Source organism: Rosa rugosa, chromosome 4, assembly GCF_958449725.1.
Source record: "Rosa rugosa chromosome 4, drRosRugo1.1, whole genome shotgun sequence".
Classification (NCBI taxonomy): Eukaryota; Viridiplantae; Streptophyta; class Magnoliopsida; order Rosales; family Rosaceae; genus Rosa; species Rosa rugosa.
Window position 1 is genome coordinate 4,272,676 of NC_084823.1, and position 18,645 is coordinate 4,291,320.

Here is an 18,645-nt window from a genome sequence, read left to right on the forward strand (position 1 = left end):
AGGACCCATATTTTTCACCCACTTTCTCTCAACGATAATTTTTTTAATTTAAAAATAAAACATGACTTCTCCAATATTATTCTTAAAAAAAATAAAAAATAAATAAAAAGACACTTCCCCAACATCTTTACAATAATTAACTAAATGATCGAGTCATCCGGTGTGTGTATAGTGTCTAGTACATTGTAGATGGAGCACACTATATGTAGAGTTAAAAAGAGTATGTGGAAAAAAATATGGGAGTCTGAGGTTTGGGTTTATTTTGTGGGGAGTGAAATTCACACTTCCCAATTTACAATCCAAACTTCATGTTTCATTCTATAATATGTTAACATCACATGTTTACAAGCCACACTACAAAAGGACAAAACTGAAGATAACTAAATGAAATATAGAGTGTGGATTGTAAAACGTGGAGTGTGGATTTCACTTTCCTATTTTGTTACTTTTTATTTGACTTAATTGCTTTCTCTAGATAAATTGATATCAAATGTATTTTAATATAAAAACGGTATATATGTTAAGAAAGGTAGTTTTGGTTGACAAAAGGTATTATCTTAAATATATTATAGATGATGATGATGACGACAATGATGATGATATATGATTATATTATATGATACATGCTAATTGTTGTGCAATTCTTCCGCTTTCACTCTTACTTTAGATTTGGCATGGGACTTGCTTCAACGTTGCCCAAATTTGGCCTTCACTATCACTAAATTATCTAAAACCACTCCTATGTTGAAATTGGCTCGTATGCGTTTTGCATTCTTAAGTGGAACACGACTCACACGCTGGCAAAGGTGGCTTTATGATTGTGAGTACAAAACACTTCATTTTCTTTTGTCTTAATATTAAGTAATTAATAATCCTTTTATTAACAGTTAGAAGTAGATAACAATTACTCATTTATGAATCGAACTCAAGACCTCTACTTACAAAGGAAAGAATGATGTTGTTAGACCAGATGATAGTGGGCAAAACAATCATTATCTTATAATTGTGAAATAAAAAATATTTTCTGATCAATCAAAATTATATTCAACATTCCGAGTAGTTGGAGATTCCCCAAAATACTAAAGAAAGAAAATAAAAATCATTAATTCAGAATACAACAAGTGAGAACGAGTTGAACCCTAGCTTTCGGGTTTTGTGCAAATCGGTAGTGGACGATCAAGCAAATTAGATTCCAGTTTAGGCCAGGCGAGGTTGATTCTCTGGGTGTTGCTGTCGGTGTGAGGAGAGGGGTTGAGGAAGCTGACATTGATTAGTCGAGTCTGCGATCTCGAGCTGTGGTCGTTGTCGATCAACGTGAGTGATGGTGATTGAATTTCCTTTGAGAAAATGTGTCAGGAAGAGTCGCTGGTTCTGGTGCAGGGAGAGAGTTTTAAGGTCGGTTTCTGATTTTGATTCAATGAGGCTGTTGATCGGAGTTGAGTTGGATTTGTGAGTGGAGGAGATCTGTTCAATCTGGTGATTGGGTATCGGTGTTGTGGTTAGCTGATTGGTGCTCGGCTACATTTCGGTGGTGATGGGAATGGCAGGCTGGGGTGGGCATCCTCTGGACTTGACGACGGTGCTGCGAGCACAAGAGGTGATGCAAGATGATGATCTTATGGGTTAGGTTTGGCATCAGGATTTGGGCCTGGGCCATTTGGGTGCTTTTGGGCCCATGAGAGTATGTCTAGTTCTCCTTAGAATTGGGTCAAGTAGGAGGGTGTTTTGACACGCTCATCCATTAATTAGTGCTTTAGGCTCGCCTGGCCCGAGAATTTGACCTACTTGAGTGGTGTTGGGCCTTTTATGGTCTCTAAAATGCTAGTTTAATTTAGATCATGATTCTAGTGGAATTAGTAACTATCTCGAGTTGGACTGGTGAAAGTGACTTATGGATGAGGACTTGGCTTTTATTTGTTTGTTTACCACAATTACGTGCGGAGGATGGAGGGCTAGTTGATGATTTTTTTCTAGAAGACACGGAGTTAATCTTTGTTTATTGGCTCGCTATAAAAATTGAGCTCAATTTGCCTTGTCATGAGTTGCAGTGCTTAGATATGAATTTGGTTGTTGCCCTGCCTATTTCTATGTTTAAGTATTTGTAGTCTCTGTCTTTTTAGCTGGTTATCTAATCCAATTAAGCACTTGTTTCAAAAAAAAAAAAAAAAACACCAAGTGAAGAAAATATATATGCTGATAACGAATAAAAATATTTATAATCTGTAAATTCACTAAATTTGAATATCTTTTGCACGTAAAAGTAGAGAACTACAAATTACAATATGAAGAGATGAGGTCTTCTTCAACAGCAGCCAAAAGTGGTAAGTCACAAATTCTCAAAGACTTTCTAAACATATACCCATTTTATAATTAATTAAAACTTCACCATGACCTTACAACTAGTTGACCAATTTTTTTTTTTTTTTTAAACTAATGAACTGAATTTAATATAGTGAAACCTGTTCAAGTAAACCCTAATTTGTGTTTGGCCCAAACTTTAGATTACTTGACCTAGTGGTAATATGGCTAAATTAGAAGGATCTAGATTCCTATTCAATGTAAGATTACTTTCCTTGTATGATTGAGATTCTATGCATTGTAATCCTCTATATAAAGAGGCCCCTATTATCAATGAGAATACGCAGCGAATTTCTCTCAATTTCTGATTCCCTACAACACGTTATCAGCACGAAGCCCTAACCGTAAAACAAATAGCCAAACCCTGATTCAAGAACCTAAAAACCTTGAATTCGAATACAAAACCTTGAAGTCTTTTCTGCCTCCACCTCAAACCTTGAAGCACTCGTTCCCAGGAGTCCAGAACCGGTGGTGACACCCCAAGAACTGGCCGAAAACTTACCGAACCGGCCACCGGAATCTCCAAACAAACCGCAGCAAATATTTCACCGGTTCACCACCTTACGGACTTCCGAGTGCTACCAAATTTTTCCAGCAGTAGCATCTCAAACCCAGAAATCCAGAACCTGAAGAAATTCCCTGAAAACCGGCCTGAAATTTGCTGAACCGGCCGACTGACAGTCCGGCAGAAGAAAAGAAAAAAAAAAAAAAAAAAAAGGGAGGAAGAGGCAGCCCAAGCCCAGCCCAAGCCACGGCCCACTGACGCAAGCCACGTCAGTAGCGGACAGCGCCACGTCAGCACCGGTCAACACTGGTCAACGCCGGTTGACCGTTTCCGGTCAACTTTCCGGCCACTATTCTGGCCGCCGCCGGTGACTTTTCCGGCCACTTTCCGTATACATTTTTCCGGCCAACTTTTCAGGTTAAGATTTCCGGCAATTTTTCAAGGTAAACTTTTCTGAAAGTTCCCGTTTTTGAAGTTTTTATTACTTTTTTCTTCTTTTTCTCGGGGACTTCCAACATCCATTCTTCTACCCCCCCTTTCTTTATCATAGGGGAGACCAAATTAAGCCGAACTGTGGGGGTTCGTGCTCACTCCAAGCTTGGAGCTTGTAGAGTCCTCCAAACTTAGAGTTTGTTGAGATAAAACGATCGACCGCAAACATCATTGTTTCGATCTAATCCAACCCCTCTTGGAATTAAATTTCTTTGAAGCGACTACGCTCAGAAATTTTATATGTTTTCGTGGTAGCCTTTTACGCTCCGAAACTAACCCTAATTTCTTGTTCTCTTTCAGGATGAGTGACCTGAACAAATTGGACTTTGCTCCATTGGGAACAACTGGCTCTGAATATCACAGGTGGGTTCGTGATGTCCGCCAACATCTCAAGGACGATGGAATCCTGGATACGATTCTCGAGCCTAACCAGGACGTGCTAACTGTTGAGCAAGATCAAGCTTTGGAAGCAAATAGAGCAGCCTTAGAGGCAAATAAGGCGAAAGCCATCATCCTAATGACTCGTCATATGGATGATTTGCTCCAGTACGAGTGTATGAATGAAGAAGACCCCAGAAGGCTGTGGGTCTCACTCGAAGAAAGATTTGGCAACGTCCATGACTCCCTGCTTCCTGACCTAGAAGTGAGATGGCATAGCCTCCGCTTCTGTGATTTCAAGTCAGTTCTTGACTACAACTCGGACGCACTTCGCATTAAATCCTTAATGGAATTCTGTGGTAAAGAAATCACAAATGTGATGTTGATTGAGAAGACTCTCTCTACCTTCCCCCTCTCTGCATTGATGGTTGCTAAGAACTATCGAATTGATGTTACTGCAGGACGGATCACAAGGTTTCATGAGCTCATTGGAGCTATGAATGTCGCTGAAAAGCATGACAACATCCTTGTGAAGAACTATAATTCGAGATCCGTGGAAATAGAGCATATTCCGGAATCCAATTATAGTCGTGCCCCTAAGAGAAGGAGCCAAGAGCGAAACCCTAACCTTAGGGATACCTCAGGACGTTCTGGTCCATATAATTGCTCTACTTGGGAAGGTAATCGCCAAAATAGGCGAACACGGAACCGAAGAGGTTAACGTGGAAAGAGAGAGGGAGGCAACGCCTCTGGCCATGTTGGTGACGCCACCAACACTAAGAGCCATCTAAATGACGCTTTCAAAGCGCCTCAATCAATGAAGTTTGGGCAAAGAGATGTATGTTCTCGATGTGGAGTGTCTGATCATTGGGCACACATTTGTAGAGCTCGTGAAGAACTTGTCACCACCTACAAAGCATATTGTGAAGCAAGAGAAGCTCACTATGTGGAACAAGAAGATCAAGAAGATGATCTAGAGTGAAGGGTTGAAGACTACAAATCTGGTTGTGATCAATAGATCGCCAATTATGTTTAAGTCTTTATTTTTCCAAGAGATATAATAGGCAATTGCCATATATTTTTGTAGTAAATGCCAATGGTTTGGTCTTTCTTCAAAGTAGGCTCACCCAAAGTAAGTGTGATGTCTAGGAAGGTTTTGAGATAAGTGGTACTTAAGCGAGCTTTGCTCCACCGACATCTCTCTACTCACCTGGTCATATTATTTGGAGTTACCGAAAGAAGTCAAACGACTAACTTTGTTTTGCATTCGATAGCATTTGGGTTAGATTCTCCTAATGGTTAAGAGACAATGACGTACTCCGTTGGCTTATGAATAAAATTTCGAGTTCTTTTCATTATGACTCAATTTTGATTCTAAGCATATTACTTTGTGACTACGATGGCTGGGCCATCAGTATTAATTCAAGGACATGGAATAACCCAAGTTCCCCTTGCCAAAAGGCACCTTGATTACTGTCGCAAAAACTCTTTACGCTCTTAGGGCAAATCGCACCTATGAATAGCCAACGGATTCCATGCGAAAACGCATGTAGAGAACGGAAATGAGTTCCTTTGCAATACCTCTAATGATTGTGAACCAAGGACATCTTAGAGAAGTTTATGTGTCTTTCTAGTGGACTCTATGTCACTATTCGAGCTATTAAATCCAATAAAGTTATGAGAGAAGATCTCTTAGATTTAGACACATATTGGCTTTGTCACTACAGGATAGGTCATCCTGGTCATGATATGATGATCCGTCTACTAAAGACTTCACATGGACATTTTTTCTCTCGAGCGAAATGAAGCATGAATCAAAAGTTGATTCTTGGACTAAGTGTGACCGACGTTGCTGCCTAGGGCACCGCCTCCGTCCACCACCAGCCTAGGGCTGGCGTAGTCCCTATCCATGACACCATGGATGGCGTCCATCATGGTGATGGCGCCCTAGGTGATGCTGCAATCACCAACTTGCTTCAAATAGCGTTTCAGACGCTCAGGCCTAACCAAAATTCTCATTGGTTGCTTCTAAAGCCTCTTGCTCGTTTTACAAAGCCCGTTCCTTAGGGAAACTAGGGCTGAGACCGTCCTATGCAAAGGATATGAAAATACTCATTATGTTCTTACATAGAATCCGTAGGGATTCTCTGGACTGATTCAACCAACTTGCAGACGTTTAAATATCTCATGATGTTGGTTGACATGCAAACACGCTGGTCACGTGTTGTGCCATTGTCCACTTGTAATGCTGCTTATGAAACACTCCTAGCACACATCATATGACAACGGGCTCACTTCCCGAATCATCCTATTCAGTCAATTGGATTTGACTATGCTAGTGAGTTTACATCGAAGACTTTCGATGGTTATTGCATTTGGGACTGATGTTGGACATCATATTCCCATGAGCACACCCAAATGGTCTCGCGAAAACGACTACGATGGTAGTCCGGACATTGGTAATGCGCACCAATCTCCTTATATCCGTTTTGGGTGATGCAATATCGCATGCAGCTATGCTAATTCGTCTACGACCCACCGCCACTCAATGAACCTCTACGTTACAGCTAGTGACTGAGTACAAGTCTTGTACTTACGCATATTTGAGTGTGCCATTTATGTGCCAATTGCACCGCCACAGCGCTCTATGATGGGTCCTTACAGACGAATGGGCAACTACGTTGGATTTGAGATTCCAACAATTGTCTGCCACTTAAATGCCCTTGTTAGGCGATCTCCTTACCGCTAGATTTGTGGATGTCACTTTGATGAGACAGTCTTTCCGTCGTTAGGGGGAGATAAGAACACGAATGTTCAACACGAATGACATGAATTGTCGTAGTCTGTCCCCACTATGTCTCATCTCGATCCCTGTTAAAGTGACGAGATCACACAAATATGCTGCAAACATGCCTGCAAGGATGAACGTCCCTACAAGAGGACGTAACGCCACCCTACACAGAGGTAGGCATGGCGCCAACGCCATAGAGAGTGGCACTTTGGCGTTACAGGCCATGGCCCCAGCTAGGATGCATGGGAGGCCCGTGCGTTCGAATGATACTTTGGCACATTCCAATCCTTTGATCATCAAGACTCAAAATCCGTCTCATGAGAATCTTTCGGATTATGGTTATCGTTGGGGGACGCCTCAACGTCAGAACCTATTCCTGAGAATATAGAGCTCTATGAAACTTACACTAGTGTACATGAGACGTGGGATAGAAACTCCATCATAATTGATGATGTAGTTGCGCATTTCGTTGCGCATGAGTTTGTTGAGTCAGATGATATCGAACCATACTTTGTTGATGAATGAATGCCAACATAGAGAGATTTGGCCTAAATGGAAAGATGCGATCCAGGTTTAAGTTGGATTCTCTAACGAAGAGGAAGGTTCTCGAGCCAGTGATGCCAACACCTCCTAACATAAAACCTATTGACTAATGGGTCTTCGTTAGAAAGCGTGATGAGAAAAAGAGATGACAATCTCGCCTTATGGCGCAAGGCTTCTCACAAAAACGTCCTGGAATCGACTACGATGAGACATATTCTCTCGTAATGGATGTCATTGCACTCCACTACCTTGTCAGTTTGGTAGTTTCCAAATAACTAAACATGCAGCTTACAAATGTGGTCACTACGTATCTCTATGGGGATCTAGATACGGAATATACATGAAGGTTCATGGTGAACTTCATTTACCCAAGTCAAGTGGCTCTAGACCACGGAGCGCATTTGCAATAAGGTTGAAACGCTCACTAAAGTGACTACTTGATTGGGAAGGGATATGCCCACACATTTCCATAACAAGTTTCGGATTCTATCGCGGTTCATGTTGGACATGATCTTCATTAGAAGCCCTTAAAGAGTTAAGGGAAACCGCTGAACACTTGAAATTCGAGTTTGAGATGAAGGATTTTGGGAGAACACGATTATGACTCTGTTTGGAAATTGAGCATCGTGTCGATAGATGCTTAGGCATTTTGACAATGTCAAACCTTCAAGCACCCCCATGATCGTCCGTAGTCTTGATCCTGAAAAGGATCCTCTTCGTCCAAAGGATGATGATGAAGATGTGCTAGAGGCAGGAGTGCCTTACTTAGTACAATAGGCGCATTATTGTACTTAGCTCAATGCACAAGACCGGACATCTCATTTGCCATGAACTTGTTAGCTAAGGTATAGATCTGCGCCAACGCGACGCCATTGGATTGGTGTAAAAGATATCTTTCGATACTAGATGTACGACTGATATAGGCATGCTTTATCCCTACAGAGAGATGATGGATTCAGACCCATCACACACCAGGAACGCCACCAACACTGGTCGGCGTCCTCTATCCCCATCCCAAAACGACATGTGTTTTGGAAGGTTTTGCTGATGTTGGGTATGTCTCTGACCCACACAAAGGTCATTCCCAAACTGGTTAGGTGTTCACCATGGGTAAAGATCGTGATATCTTGGAGGTCTACATAGCAGACCCTAGTCGCTATATCTTAGAACAATGTAGAGATTATTGCTCTTCACGAAGTGATTCGTGAATGTATATGGATTGGATCCATAGTTACGCATGTTTGAACAATTGTGGTTTGAAGTCTACCACAGATGAGCCTACGAGCATATAGGATAATGCTGCTTGGTTTGAAGCAAAGGCTATATCAAAAGCGACAACACCAAGGATAATCAGCAACAACAGACTCTCCTCAAGATCAAAGTGAACTAGGTTCAATCTGAGGTCAGTATGACAAACTTGCTCACTAAGTCATTGCCTAAATTCCACTTTCGAGAAACATGTTGGTAGCATCGTTTACGGAAGTTATCCGAACTCCCATGACCGCGGTCATCAGGGTGTGTTGTGCTCTTTTTCCCCTTCGACCGAGGTTATTTTTGTCCCACTGGGTTTTTGTTACTCGGCAAGGTTTTTAACGAGGCAACGAGAGAAGCACCACGTTTGGGCAACACAAGGGGGAGTGTTCAAGTAAACCCTAATTTGTGTTTGGCCCAAACTCTTGGTTACTTGGCCTAGTGGTAATAGGGTTAAATTAGAAGGATCTAGATTCCTATTCAATGTAAGATTACTTTCCTTGTATGATTGAGATTCTATGCATTGTAATCCTCTATATAAAGAGGCCCCTATTATCAATGAGAATACACAGCGAATTTCTCTCAATTTCTGATTCCCTACAACAAAACCTTGATAAATGAATGTTCGATAAATTAATACCAAATTTCTCCTGTCCTAACTTGAGCCAGTGTACTAAAATAATAACCTCGCTAAGTGCATATAATAATAATTTTTGTAGTATTCTTTAGGACCTAGTGAATATATAAATATTAATAATTGATGAAATAGATCAAAGAAATAGCATAAAAATTCATAATACCTACTAAGAAACTTTTAACAACTTTTATTTTTTCAATTTAGCTATTTTCTAGGTCACTAATCTCAGTTATCGAAAGCTGTCGGAAAACTCAGCAATGAGCACATTTTCAAGATTCAATATACACATCTAGAAGTCAATAGTCCACAAGATTTCAGGTCATTTGGACTAATAAATCCTAGTAAAATTTGGAGTTTTACATGATTTCCCCTTAAAGGAATTAATCTTCTGAATATGACGTACCCTTCTAATAGAAGTGGATACGCATTCTTCATTTCTTCAAGTTTCCAAGTAACTTCTTCTGTGACATGGTTCCACACACCTATCTTAACTAGATGGATATGTTTGGAGTGAAGTACTTATTCGATTCCTTACAATCTAAAATATGAATGGTTGTTTTTTCAAAACATGTCATATTTTGATAGGGAAATTTTTTACAAACAGTACATGAAGTTTTTGCCACTGATAATTAAGCTTTCCTTAAGTTCCAAAAATTAGCAACCTGGACTAACAAACCCAACACACATTTGGTTTTTGGTACATGCCGTCAATAAGATCATTAACCTTATGTCATTATTTATTTTTCAAAGGATAGTTTGGTATCTTCATAGTCTCTCTCTCTCACTCACTCATTTTTTTCAAGAGCTAAGAGCTTCTTCAAATTCCTGGGCTTCGTCTCTTAGCTCTCTCCTTCATTGCTGGTAGAGCGATGGAGATCAATTCCCCATCATCTTCTTCACTACCCTTGCCCAAAGCAAGGGTTAGCGCTCTTCCAATTTCCCCAACCACTCTACAAACTCATAATCCCAATTCACTCCCCTCCCCCTCCTCTTCTTCTGCATCAATTTCACCCCCACAACTTCAACCTTCCACCAAATCCCCAATCTTGATCAATTATACTCCAAACACTACAACGAGGTCGTTCCCAAATCGGAGACAACCTCATCTACTTACAGTTATGTTTATTTGGTCACCCAAATAATAATGCTTAAGATTAAAAGAATGTAGTTTGTGTATATTTTAATCTCAATTTAAAATAAAAATAAAAACAGAAGTGGTTATCCACAAATTGATACAATTACCAAGTGTATTGTAATGTTGATTCTTTGAAATATAGAGTACATCAAAGATTCTTATTTCAAATTAATGATTCAATTTTCATTGTGCATCTATGTTCTTTTTCTTTTTTATGCAATAGGTATATACGTACGAGAAGTTGATCATGTTAACATTCATGATATATCTATAAATGTTGCCGAATCAAAAGAAGGTCATAGCAATAAAAGGGATTTCATTTCCTCAGGTACGTTGTACATGTACATAAGATCATAATACATATTGATGAGAGATCTTCAATCTGCACCATAATTTTCTCTGCAGCACCAAGATCTCTTACCTTGTTCTACCATATCCATCCCTTCAAAATCGTAAACAAACATATATATACTATTTGTTTGTTTTATTTTTTTTTGATAAATTAAAATTGGTTCATCCAAGTAGTTCATTAATGAAGTAAATCAAGTTTAATATTTTCCATATTCTATCTTAAATTATAGAGAGAATTTTAAGAACAGTACATGAACTTAAGGCCACTCCGAATTTTGGTGGCCAACGTTTATATAACCCAAAATAAGTACATGAACTTTTAATCCCGACCCAGTTTTCATACATGCCGTCACTAACACCGTTAACATCTATGCCACGTGGCATATTAATAAGGCATAGGTGTTAACGGTGTTAGTGACGGTATGTATGAAAACTGGGTCGGGATTAAAAGTTCATGTACTTATTTTGGGTTATATAAATGTTGGCCACCAAAATTCGGAGTGGCCTTAAGTTCATGTACTGTTCTTAAAAATTTCCCTAAATTATATGTTGTTACAGCACACACGAACACACTTGGTCATAATTATAATTTACATATTACTTTTAAGAGCTTGGTCCAACATATCTAAATTTGCAATGCAATGCAATGCAGTTATGAGTTTATATAGAAGATTTGCTAAGAGCCTCTATATATTTTGCGGTATGCTACATCCACACCCCTTATTTTAATTTTTAATCTATTTTTTAAATGTAATATTTTAAAGAAAATAACAAAGTTTAAATTTGTTTTCAATGTCGACCTAGGAATCCATTGTATATATGAAATGAAATCGACACATAAGTGGATCTTTCAATTTCTACATTGCATGGGTGAAGTGACAAGAATTGATAATTTCACACCGGATCAACTTGACATGGTGCAAAAATCAATCTTCAAAGCTATAGAACAAGGGCATTATGAGTTTGTTACTGAACTGTATAAAGCAAATCCAAAACTAATCTTGGGCACTTATGATGAAGAGGGGAGGAGCATATTTCATTTTGCCATCGAAAATCGTCAAAAAGAGGTTTATAGTCTTATATATGAGCTTGAAGAAGAAGAGCGACATGACATTGCAGCTTGGTTTTCGAACTCTGGCAGTATGCTGCATTCTGCCGCGAATTTATCCTCACTTCCACAATTTGATGATATTCAAGATGCAAGTTTGCAAATGCAAAGAGAACTACAATGGTTTAAGGTACGATCGAGTCTCTCATTATACACCTACACACACATATTTACATTTACTTTTCGAATTTACATTTTTATGAAAGTAATGTTCCAGCAATTATTTCGTAGGAAAAACAAAAAATAACCATGTGTTTATCAGAGTGATTGTGACGAATATGTGCACCCAATTGAAGTGCTGGAAAACTAATTTACTCTACATGGAATATTTTTTAGTGGAAAACAACAAAGTTGCATAATAATAAAGGAAACAATAGGAGATAAAACATATATAGTTGGATGAAATTCAACTGAAAATTAACATCTACAATAATTCAGATGACTAAACGATCCCATATAAACCAATCTAATGACCTCCTCAAGAAATCAATAATCCCTCCATTTAATATTATGAAAGAATATTTTTTATTATCTTGAAAGAAAGGGTGTTATTTGAATGAACATTAATGTTCACATAATCAATAGTGACCCAAAAAATTATGTTCAACCATCTTTAGATATAAATCCAATAGCGGAAATATTTATTCTTAGGTTGAGTTGTTTTGTTTTGCACCATTTGATCTACGTCTAATAGTGATTGAGCATAATTTTCTTAGTCTTATTGAATTGGATCCTTTGTCAATTAGAAGCTGTCAGAAATTATAAATCCAAAGCCGGAAGATGCATAGAGGTCAAAAACCATATTAAATTTTGTAACTGGATCAAGACCCGACCTGGTTCCATAAAGCATCTCCAAAAGCCTCTCGAAGCCTAATCCCGGTTTGAACTGAATGCTAGAGTTGAAATTGAGTTTGACAAAAGGCGCACTATACCTGCGCAACTCCATCACCCAGTAGCTGCCCAAGATCTAATCAAAACCAAAATCCACCAATAAGAAAAATTGACAAAAAACACCTTTCCAAACACATGCATACCCATCTATTGCTACCCGAAGAACTTTCCTGCAGGATGATTATAATCACAACATATGCAAAATACCCAACCGAGAAACAACTGTAACTAGCAACTTGAAAGCACCCATGACCCAACCAAGATTGAACGCTCTCAAATTCTAAATGAATAAGTAGTAGAAAAACAAGGTCAATGAAAAAGCCACCACAGAGTAGAGAGGGAACATTATGCATGCTTACAAGAGCACTAGTCCCTGGAGGTGCGCCGTCAAGAACTTCATCGCACCAAGTCTGTAAAGGGTGCTAGAGAGAATAGTTTGTGGGGTATAAAGAATAAAAGTAGGAAGGTTAAATAGTTTAAACATTTTGTAAACACTTTTTTGTTTAGAGAAATTTTTAAGTGGGGATTTCCCCACCACGTGGCTTTTGGGCTACCCATGTCTAGGAAAGACTGACATCATTCGATCAACAATGCTTAGCCATCTCAGAGAGAATAAACAATCCCCATTTCCATGATCAGCAATATCTCATGTCCCACACCACCACAACAAGGCCCCACTCTCTTCCCCAAACCAAGACTACCAAGTGTAGCCACCATCTCGAGCTACACCAGCCCTTCCAGGCTCCCACACAAACATCGATGTGAACAATAGGAGTTTGTTGCCTAATGTCTAGCCAATAACAAGGCCCAAGTGACGCACCTCCAACGACGTACAAAAACAATCACGAAGAAGTACGACTCCACCACCATTGAAGCATTGATGGTCATCACCAAACCACCATTGTTGAAGAAGTAGGGCTGAAAGTTGATGACTGGTCTTAGGAGAACTGCAGCTGACAAGCAACAATAATCAATGTGGCCAATTTATAAAGATCCTCATGGGAACCACCCTCTAGAACCAACTGATGAGCGAATCATAGGTTAAACTCCCTTTGCAAACCAAAAACGTTATATCAAGAGCTACTGAGACCAAAAACTCTAACAAGGATGATATTCCTTTTCTCCAAGCAACTAATAATTGAGCAACCCCAAGTCTGATGACACAAGTTTGCAACCAATATCAAGATGAATCATCCTCTTCGTCCCAAAGTAGTCAGACCATTTAAAAAGTTTTGTTAAGAACAATTGAAATAACATTTAGGAATGGCTAATATTATTTCATTTACTAATTAATACGTGAACAAGAAATTAAGCTTTTATTCACATAATATATATACTTAGCTGACCTTAAAAATATAAATATTCAAGGATTTGTGGTCTGGTAAAACTATTTACCATTTTTATTTACGGTCATATGTTTAAGTCTTTATTCAATTTAATGTAGGAGGTGGAAAGTGTTGTACCTCTCGACTGTCATGAATCTCGAAATCTTTCAGACAGTATAACAGCACATGAACTATTTACCAAGAATCACAAGAAATTGATAGAGGATGCAGAAAATTCGACGAAAGGAACAACAACTTCTTGTACAGTTGTAGGTGCTCTTATTGTTACAATGACGTTTGCTGCAGCTTTCACAGTTCCTGGTGGAAATAATGACAACACAGGCCTTCCCTTGGTACTATATAGAAAGTTGTTCAAGGTTCTTATAGTTTCAGATACCATATCACTTGTTTCTTCCACAACTTCAGTGATTACATTCCTGGGAATACTCACCTCACGTTATGCAAAAGATGATTTTCTCAAATCTTTGCCCACAAAGATGATGATTGGCCTGTTCACACTTTTTTTCTCTATTGCCACCATGATGATTGCATTTTCTTGTGCACTTGTCATTGTGCTTGACGGAGAAGCATGGATTGTTATACCATGTATTTTGTTTGCTAGTGTTCCAGCCATATCATTTGTATGGTTGTTGTTTCCTCTCCTCGGCAAAATTTTCATGTCTACTTATGGACCTGGAATATTTGACAAAAGAAATAAAGTCAAACCCTGATTTACTAATTTGATGCTATCTTTGATATGGGTCTTATTATCCTAGGTTTCATGTAGTAGGTTATGTAAAAGCCTAATAGTAGTCATGTTTTTTCTTTAATGGGAAGAGGTTTCAACCTAACTGGGTGCCTCATTGCTGCACCTTAATATCTAATAGTTGTCATGTTAGCATTTTATTTTATTTTATTAAGGAAGCAATGTAAGAGCTAACTCGCCTGGCAGGAACTGTCTCAGGTTTCATCTTGAAATCTGAAGTGGCGCTGCTGGGCCCACCTTAGAAGAAATTTTACCAAAAATTTGGCGGAACTTCCCCTAAAAATGAGCTACCAAAAACCTGTAGAAAGACATTTACACTTCTAAACCATCCATCCTTATTCTCCTGGAGCCACCCTGCTCCCCAAATCACAACGTCTTCCAATTCACATTACACAACTCTCAACTTAATAACATTAATTTCACGGTTATCAGAGCAATATTTCTAAAACAAAAGGTGTAATAGAATAAAAAAGTAAAGAGGGTGAAGGATCGATAAATCCTACAATGCAGAAGCAGTGACAACTATGCCTCAACTCCATGTACGCCCGACCTCAACTAATCTAGCCTGCAAACTGGGCATTTGAAACCGAAGGGCCCAGGGGAAAAGTATTGAAAAACACGTTAGTGTGAGTGGACAAAGATAATTAATCAAGATAATTTAAATAAAGCAAATTTGAATACTTTCCCACGTATTTAAACTTATAAAACCTCTATGCATGCAACGTTTATAAAACGTATTTCTTTAACCTCAAAATCTCGTAAAAACATACTAGCCCCGCTGGTTAAGAGAAATCGCACTAACCCCCGCTAGTCAAGTAACAGTAGGATATGGGGAAGAAGAAATTATCACCATACGGGTAAAGGAGCCCTTTAGGCTCTACCGTCGACTGTCACTCACGCATAGATTGTGTGAGGAGGAGAACTAATAACCTCGACTACCACTCACGTGAGGAGGAGAATAAATCACCTCAACTGCCACTCACAAACACAAAGTAAGTGAGGATAAGACACTAACAAAACGACCTAAGTATGGTGAGGACACTACAAGAGAAAATGTCATCAGCGACAACCCAAAGTTGTCGTAAAAAGTCTAAATTTCTCGCTTAATTGAAAATGTGACGACTTTGGGTTGTCGCAATTAGTTGTCGCATAATGTGTTTTACTGATCGTCAAAAGCGACGAAATTACACGGTTGTCACTTTTTCAATATGCGACGCAATTGGTTCATTACATATTACAAACTATGAGACACACAAGTGTGTTAAAAAAAACTACATGCGAGACTTTATATTTGTTACTGTTTTTAATATACGAGGATTCATTTACGTTGCATATTCCATCTGCGGGGCTTGTATATTTGTTGCATTTGAAATATGCGACGCAATTCGGTCCTCGCATATATGATTATGTGACACATATACATTTGTTGTAGATACTTACATGTGAGACTTTTTGTTTGTCTCGTATAATTTCGTTGAGGAATCAATTGCATTGCATATTGAAAATGCAACAACTGTGTAATTTCGTCACTTTTGACAATCAGTAAAACACATTAAGCGACAACTAATTGTGACAATTCAAAGTCGTCGCATTTTTAATTAAGCGAGAAATTTAGACTTTTTACGACAACTTTAGGTTGTTGCCCATATCTTATAAAGATATGCAATATCACCATAGTTGTTGAAAATATAAAATGCAAGACTAAATATTTGTTGAAAAAAATAATAGGCGAGGTCACATATAATGTTGCATATACTGATTTACAACATATGCAAAACTATTATCGTTTGTTGCAAATGATCTTAGATGAGGCTAGTTGTTTGTCCCATTTAACAATTATTTATTTAAAAATTCCAAAATAATTTTAATATTCAAAAACAAAAATTAATTTATTAATAATATTCTACAAATAATAATATTCAAAGACCTATTAAATCATAAACCAAATAAAGTCTACAAATATTTTACCCAAAAATAATATACCTAAAATAAAAAAGAAAAAGAAAAATAGTTTACTAAGACTAGCTAAAACCTAAACCAAATATTACTGAAACCCACTTTGTGAATCACAAATCTTCATCTTCATCAAATGTCTCATCTTTTGAATTGTCTGCATTGTTTCGGACACCATCTTCATCTCTTAGCTATCCTCCAAGCATGTTAAATAAAAGGCATAGCTCAGCCACGATTCGTACTCTTCTCTTTCGGCCCAACTTACGCTGCATTGCCAATTTCTTTTGCTCAATATAGAACATGACACTTCTATGGAGATTTTAAACCTATCAACCAAATAACATGTTCAGGACCATGATATAAGATGCTCTGGACTATTTCTAGTGCAGGGACAAAAAAAAAAAAAAAAAACTACGGTCTAGTTTTTCATTACAAAAAGAATACGACAATCAACTTCCAATCGAGCGTCAATACCTCCCAAAAGATTTTAATCGCCAGGGTCCCCTCAGATTGACCACCAGTGTATTGTGTGTTCTTTCTAAAGTCATCAAAATTTATGTCATTGTTCCATCCGAAAGCATTTATTTATATTGTTTGGGTCAAAAGTACAGAAATTTGAAAGGAAAAGTAACTTTGAGAGGGAGTTACCTGATTAAATTTCCCGGCATTAAACAATTTTAGCCAAGATGGTGATATCAGATCAGTTACTACATAGAATGCATTTGAAAATAGAAAAATCTGCAATTCAACATTGAAAAAAGCACAATTCTTCAGCTATCAGAAAAATAAGAAATAAAAGGGTGACCTTGGTGTTCAATTAGGAGTATTTTCAAATGTAAAAGAGTATTCAATACAAACCTGTCAGATTAAGTTTATAATCAGCAGTTACATGGAAGTACTACAATTTGTTCTTCCTGGTCACACTAACATCCTTTCCACCTGGCTTGAGCTTAATAACATGTCGTTTTCCAAATGACTTTCAGTTCCTATAAAGTCCAGATAGAGTTCTTCAACATCACCATCATAATGTTGCCAAGTGATAACTGATAACCACATAAACAATTCGGGCCTATTAACAGCCTCCTTTAGACCAAACATGGGCAAGAACTAAATAGCTAAAAAATCAAAGTAAATACCTTTCCTCCACTACGGAAAAGCTCTCGAAGATGATGAGATTGTCCATGAATATCACTGCAGATAGCTATTGGGCTTTTCATAGGCTGCAACACAAAAACCAAAATGGTTAACTAAACCTTAAGACAATGTCAAAAGCATGATGTGATCAAAACCTATACGGTGCAAATGAAAGAAAAACATGAATGAAGCCATCCAAATGAGCTGAATAGCTAGATCATGAAGCTAAGACTAGAGGCTGCATCATTCCATGTATATTGAATCAAAACTAAAGGTCCATGTAACTTAATGGGAACCAGAAATCATACAAGTCCAAAACAAGATCCAAGGTATATCTAGTAAAAATTTGAAGCAGTAATTATATGAGAGGAATAGGAGGAATATGAAACAAGAGGCTACAACCTTTAAAGCCATCGATACAGATGTTGCGGTAGTGCATCAGCATACACATTTCCAGATGTATGTCTTGTCTTTGCATGCTGGGAAGGTACCCAAGAAATTTGATATGAGCATAGTATATAATAGAATTCACATTGCAGAGAAATGGAACAAGAAAGCAAAGAAAAATGAGCAATTACTTGATAAAAGATAGAGAGGGAGGGTAATTGGAGTAAACTAAGGTTGAGTGCCTAGTTTGAGCAGAACCGTTTCGGTAGTTGCTGCCGCGACAAAATAGAAGACGTCTGGCGCACCGTTTGCAAGGGCGAGGAGCGTGATGGCGGCCATGGACGGCGTGAGGTTGAGGGCAATTGGTGGTGATGGAGATAGAGAGAGGTAGAAAAGAAAACGGCAGAGTCTCTAGATTAGAGTCTGTAGTTTAATTAGGTTTTCTTTTTCTTTTTTTTAGATAGAAAGTTAGGTATATTCTCTTTACTTATTTATTTTTTATCGGATCCGCTCATTTTTAAACTACGCCGCTTCTTTTTTTAATTGGATGGCGCCCTTTTAAAAAATAATTCATTCGAAATCTGTATTTCATATTATTTTAGGTTTCAAAACATTCAAAAACTAGTAAATCCATAAGACT

General features: G+C 38.1%; 1 protein-coding gene and 1 long non-coding RNA gene across 4 annotated transcripts; one reads left to right on the top strand and one right to left on the bottom strand.

The window, feature by feature from the left end:
* Positions 1-397: 397 nt before the first annotated feature.
* Positions 398-14,523, top strand: LOC133707231 (ankyrin repeat-containing protein NPR4-like). 2 transcript variants are annotated; one of them, XM_062132781.1, is made up of 5 exons: positions 398-820; positions 10,314-10,418; positions 11,094-11,141; positions 11,246-11,679; positions 13,885-14,523. In XM_062132781.1, the coding sequence occupies exons 1-5, from the start codon at positions 742-744 to the stop codon at positions 14,494-14,496; spliced, it is 1,278 nt and encodes a 425-aa protein (XP_061988765.1). In that variant the 5' UTR covers positions 398-741; the 3' UTR covers positions 14,497-14,523. The 2 variants fall into 2 exon arrangements, with proteins under 2 accessions (XP_061988765.1, XP_061988766.1); XM_062132782.1 differs by lacking the exon at positions 10,314-10,418.
* A 1,924-nt stretch (positions 14,524-16,447) lies between these two features.
* LOC133706883 (uncharacterized) lies at positions 16,448-18,429 on the bottom strand. 2 transcript variants are annotated; one of them, XR_009844772.1, is made up of 7 exons: positions 18,197-18,429; positions 18,021-18,097; positions 17,621-17,704; positions 17,343-17,470; positions 17,133-17,222; positions 16,959-17,022; positions 16,448-16,810 (listed from the first exon to the last, which is right to left on the bottom strand). It is a non-coding gene; the product is annotated as an uncharacterized LOC133706883 (long non-coding RNA). The 2 variants fall into 2 exon arrangements; XR_009844771.1 differs by having other exon boundaries at positions 17,343-17,527.
* Between the last annotated feature and the right edge of the window lie 216 nt (positions 18,430-18,645).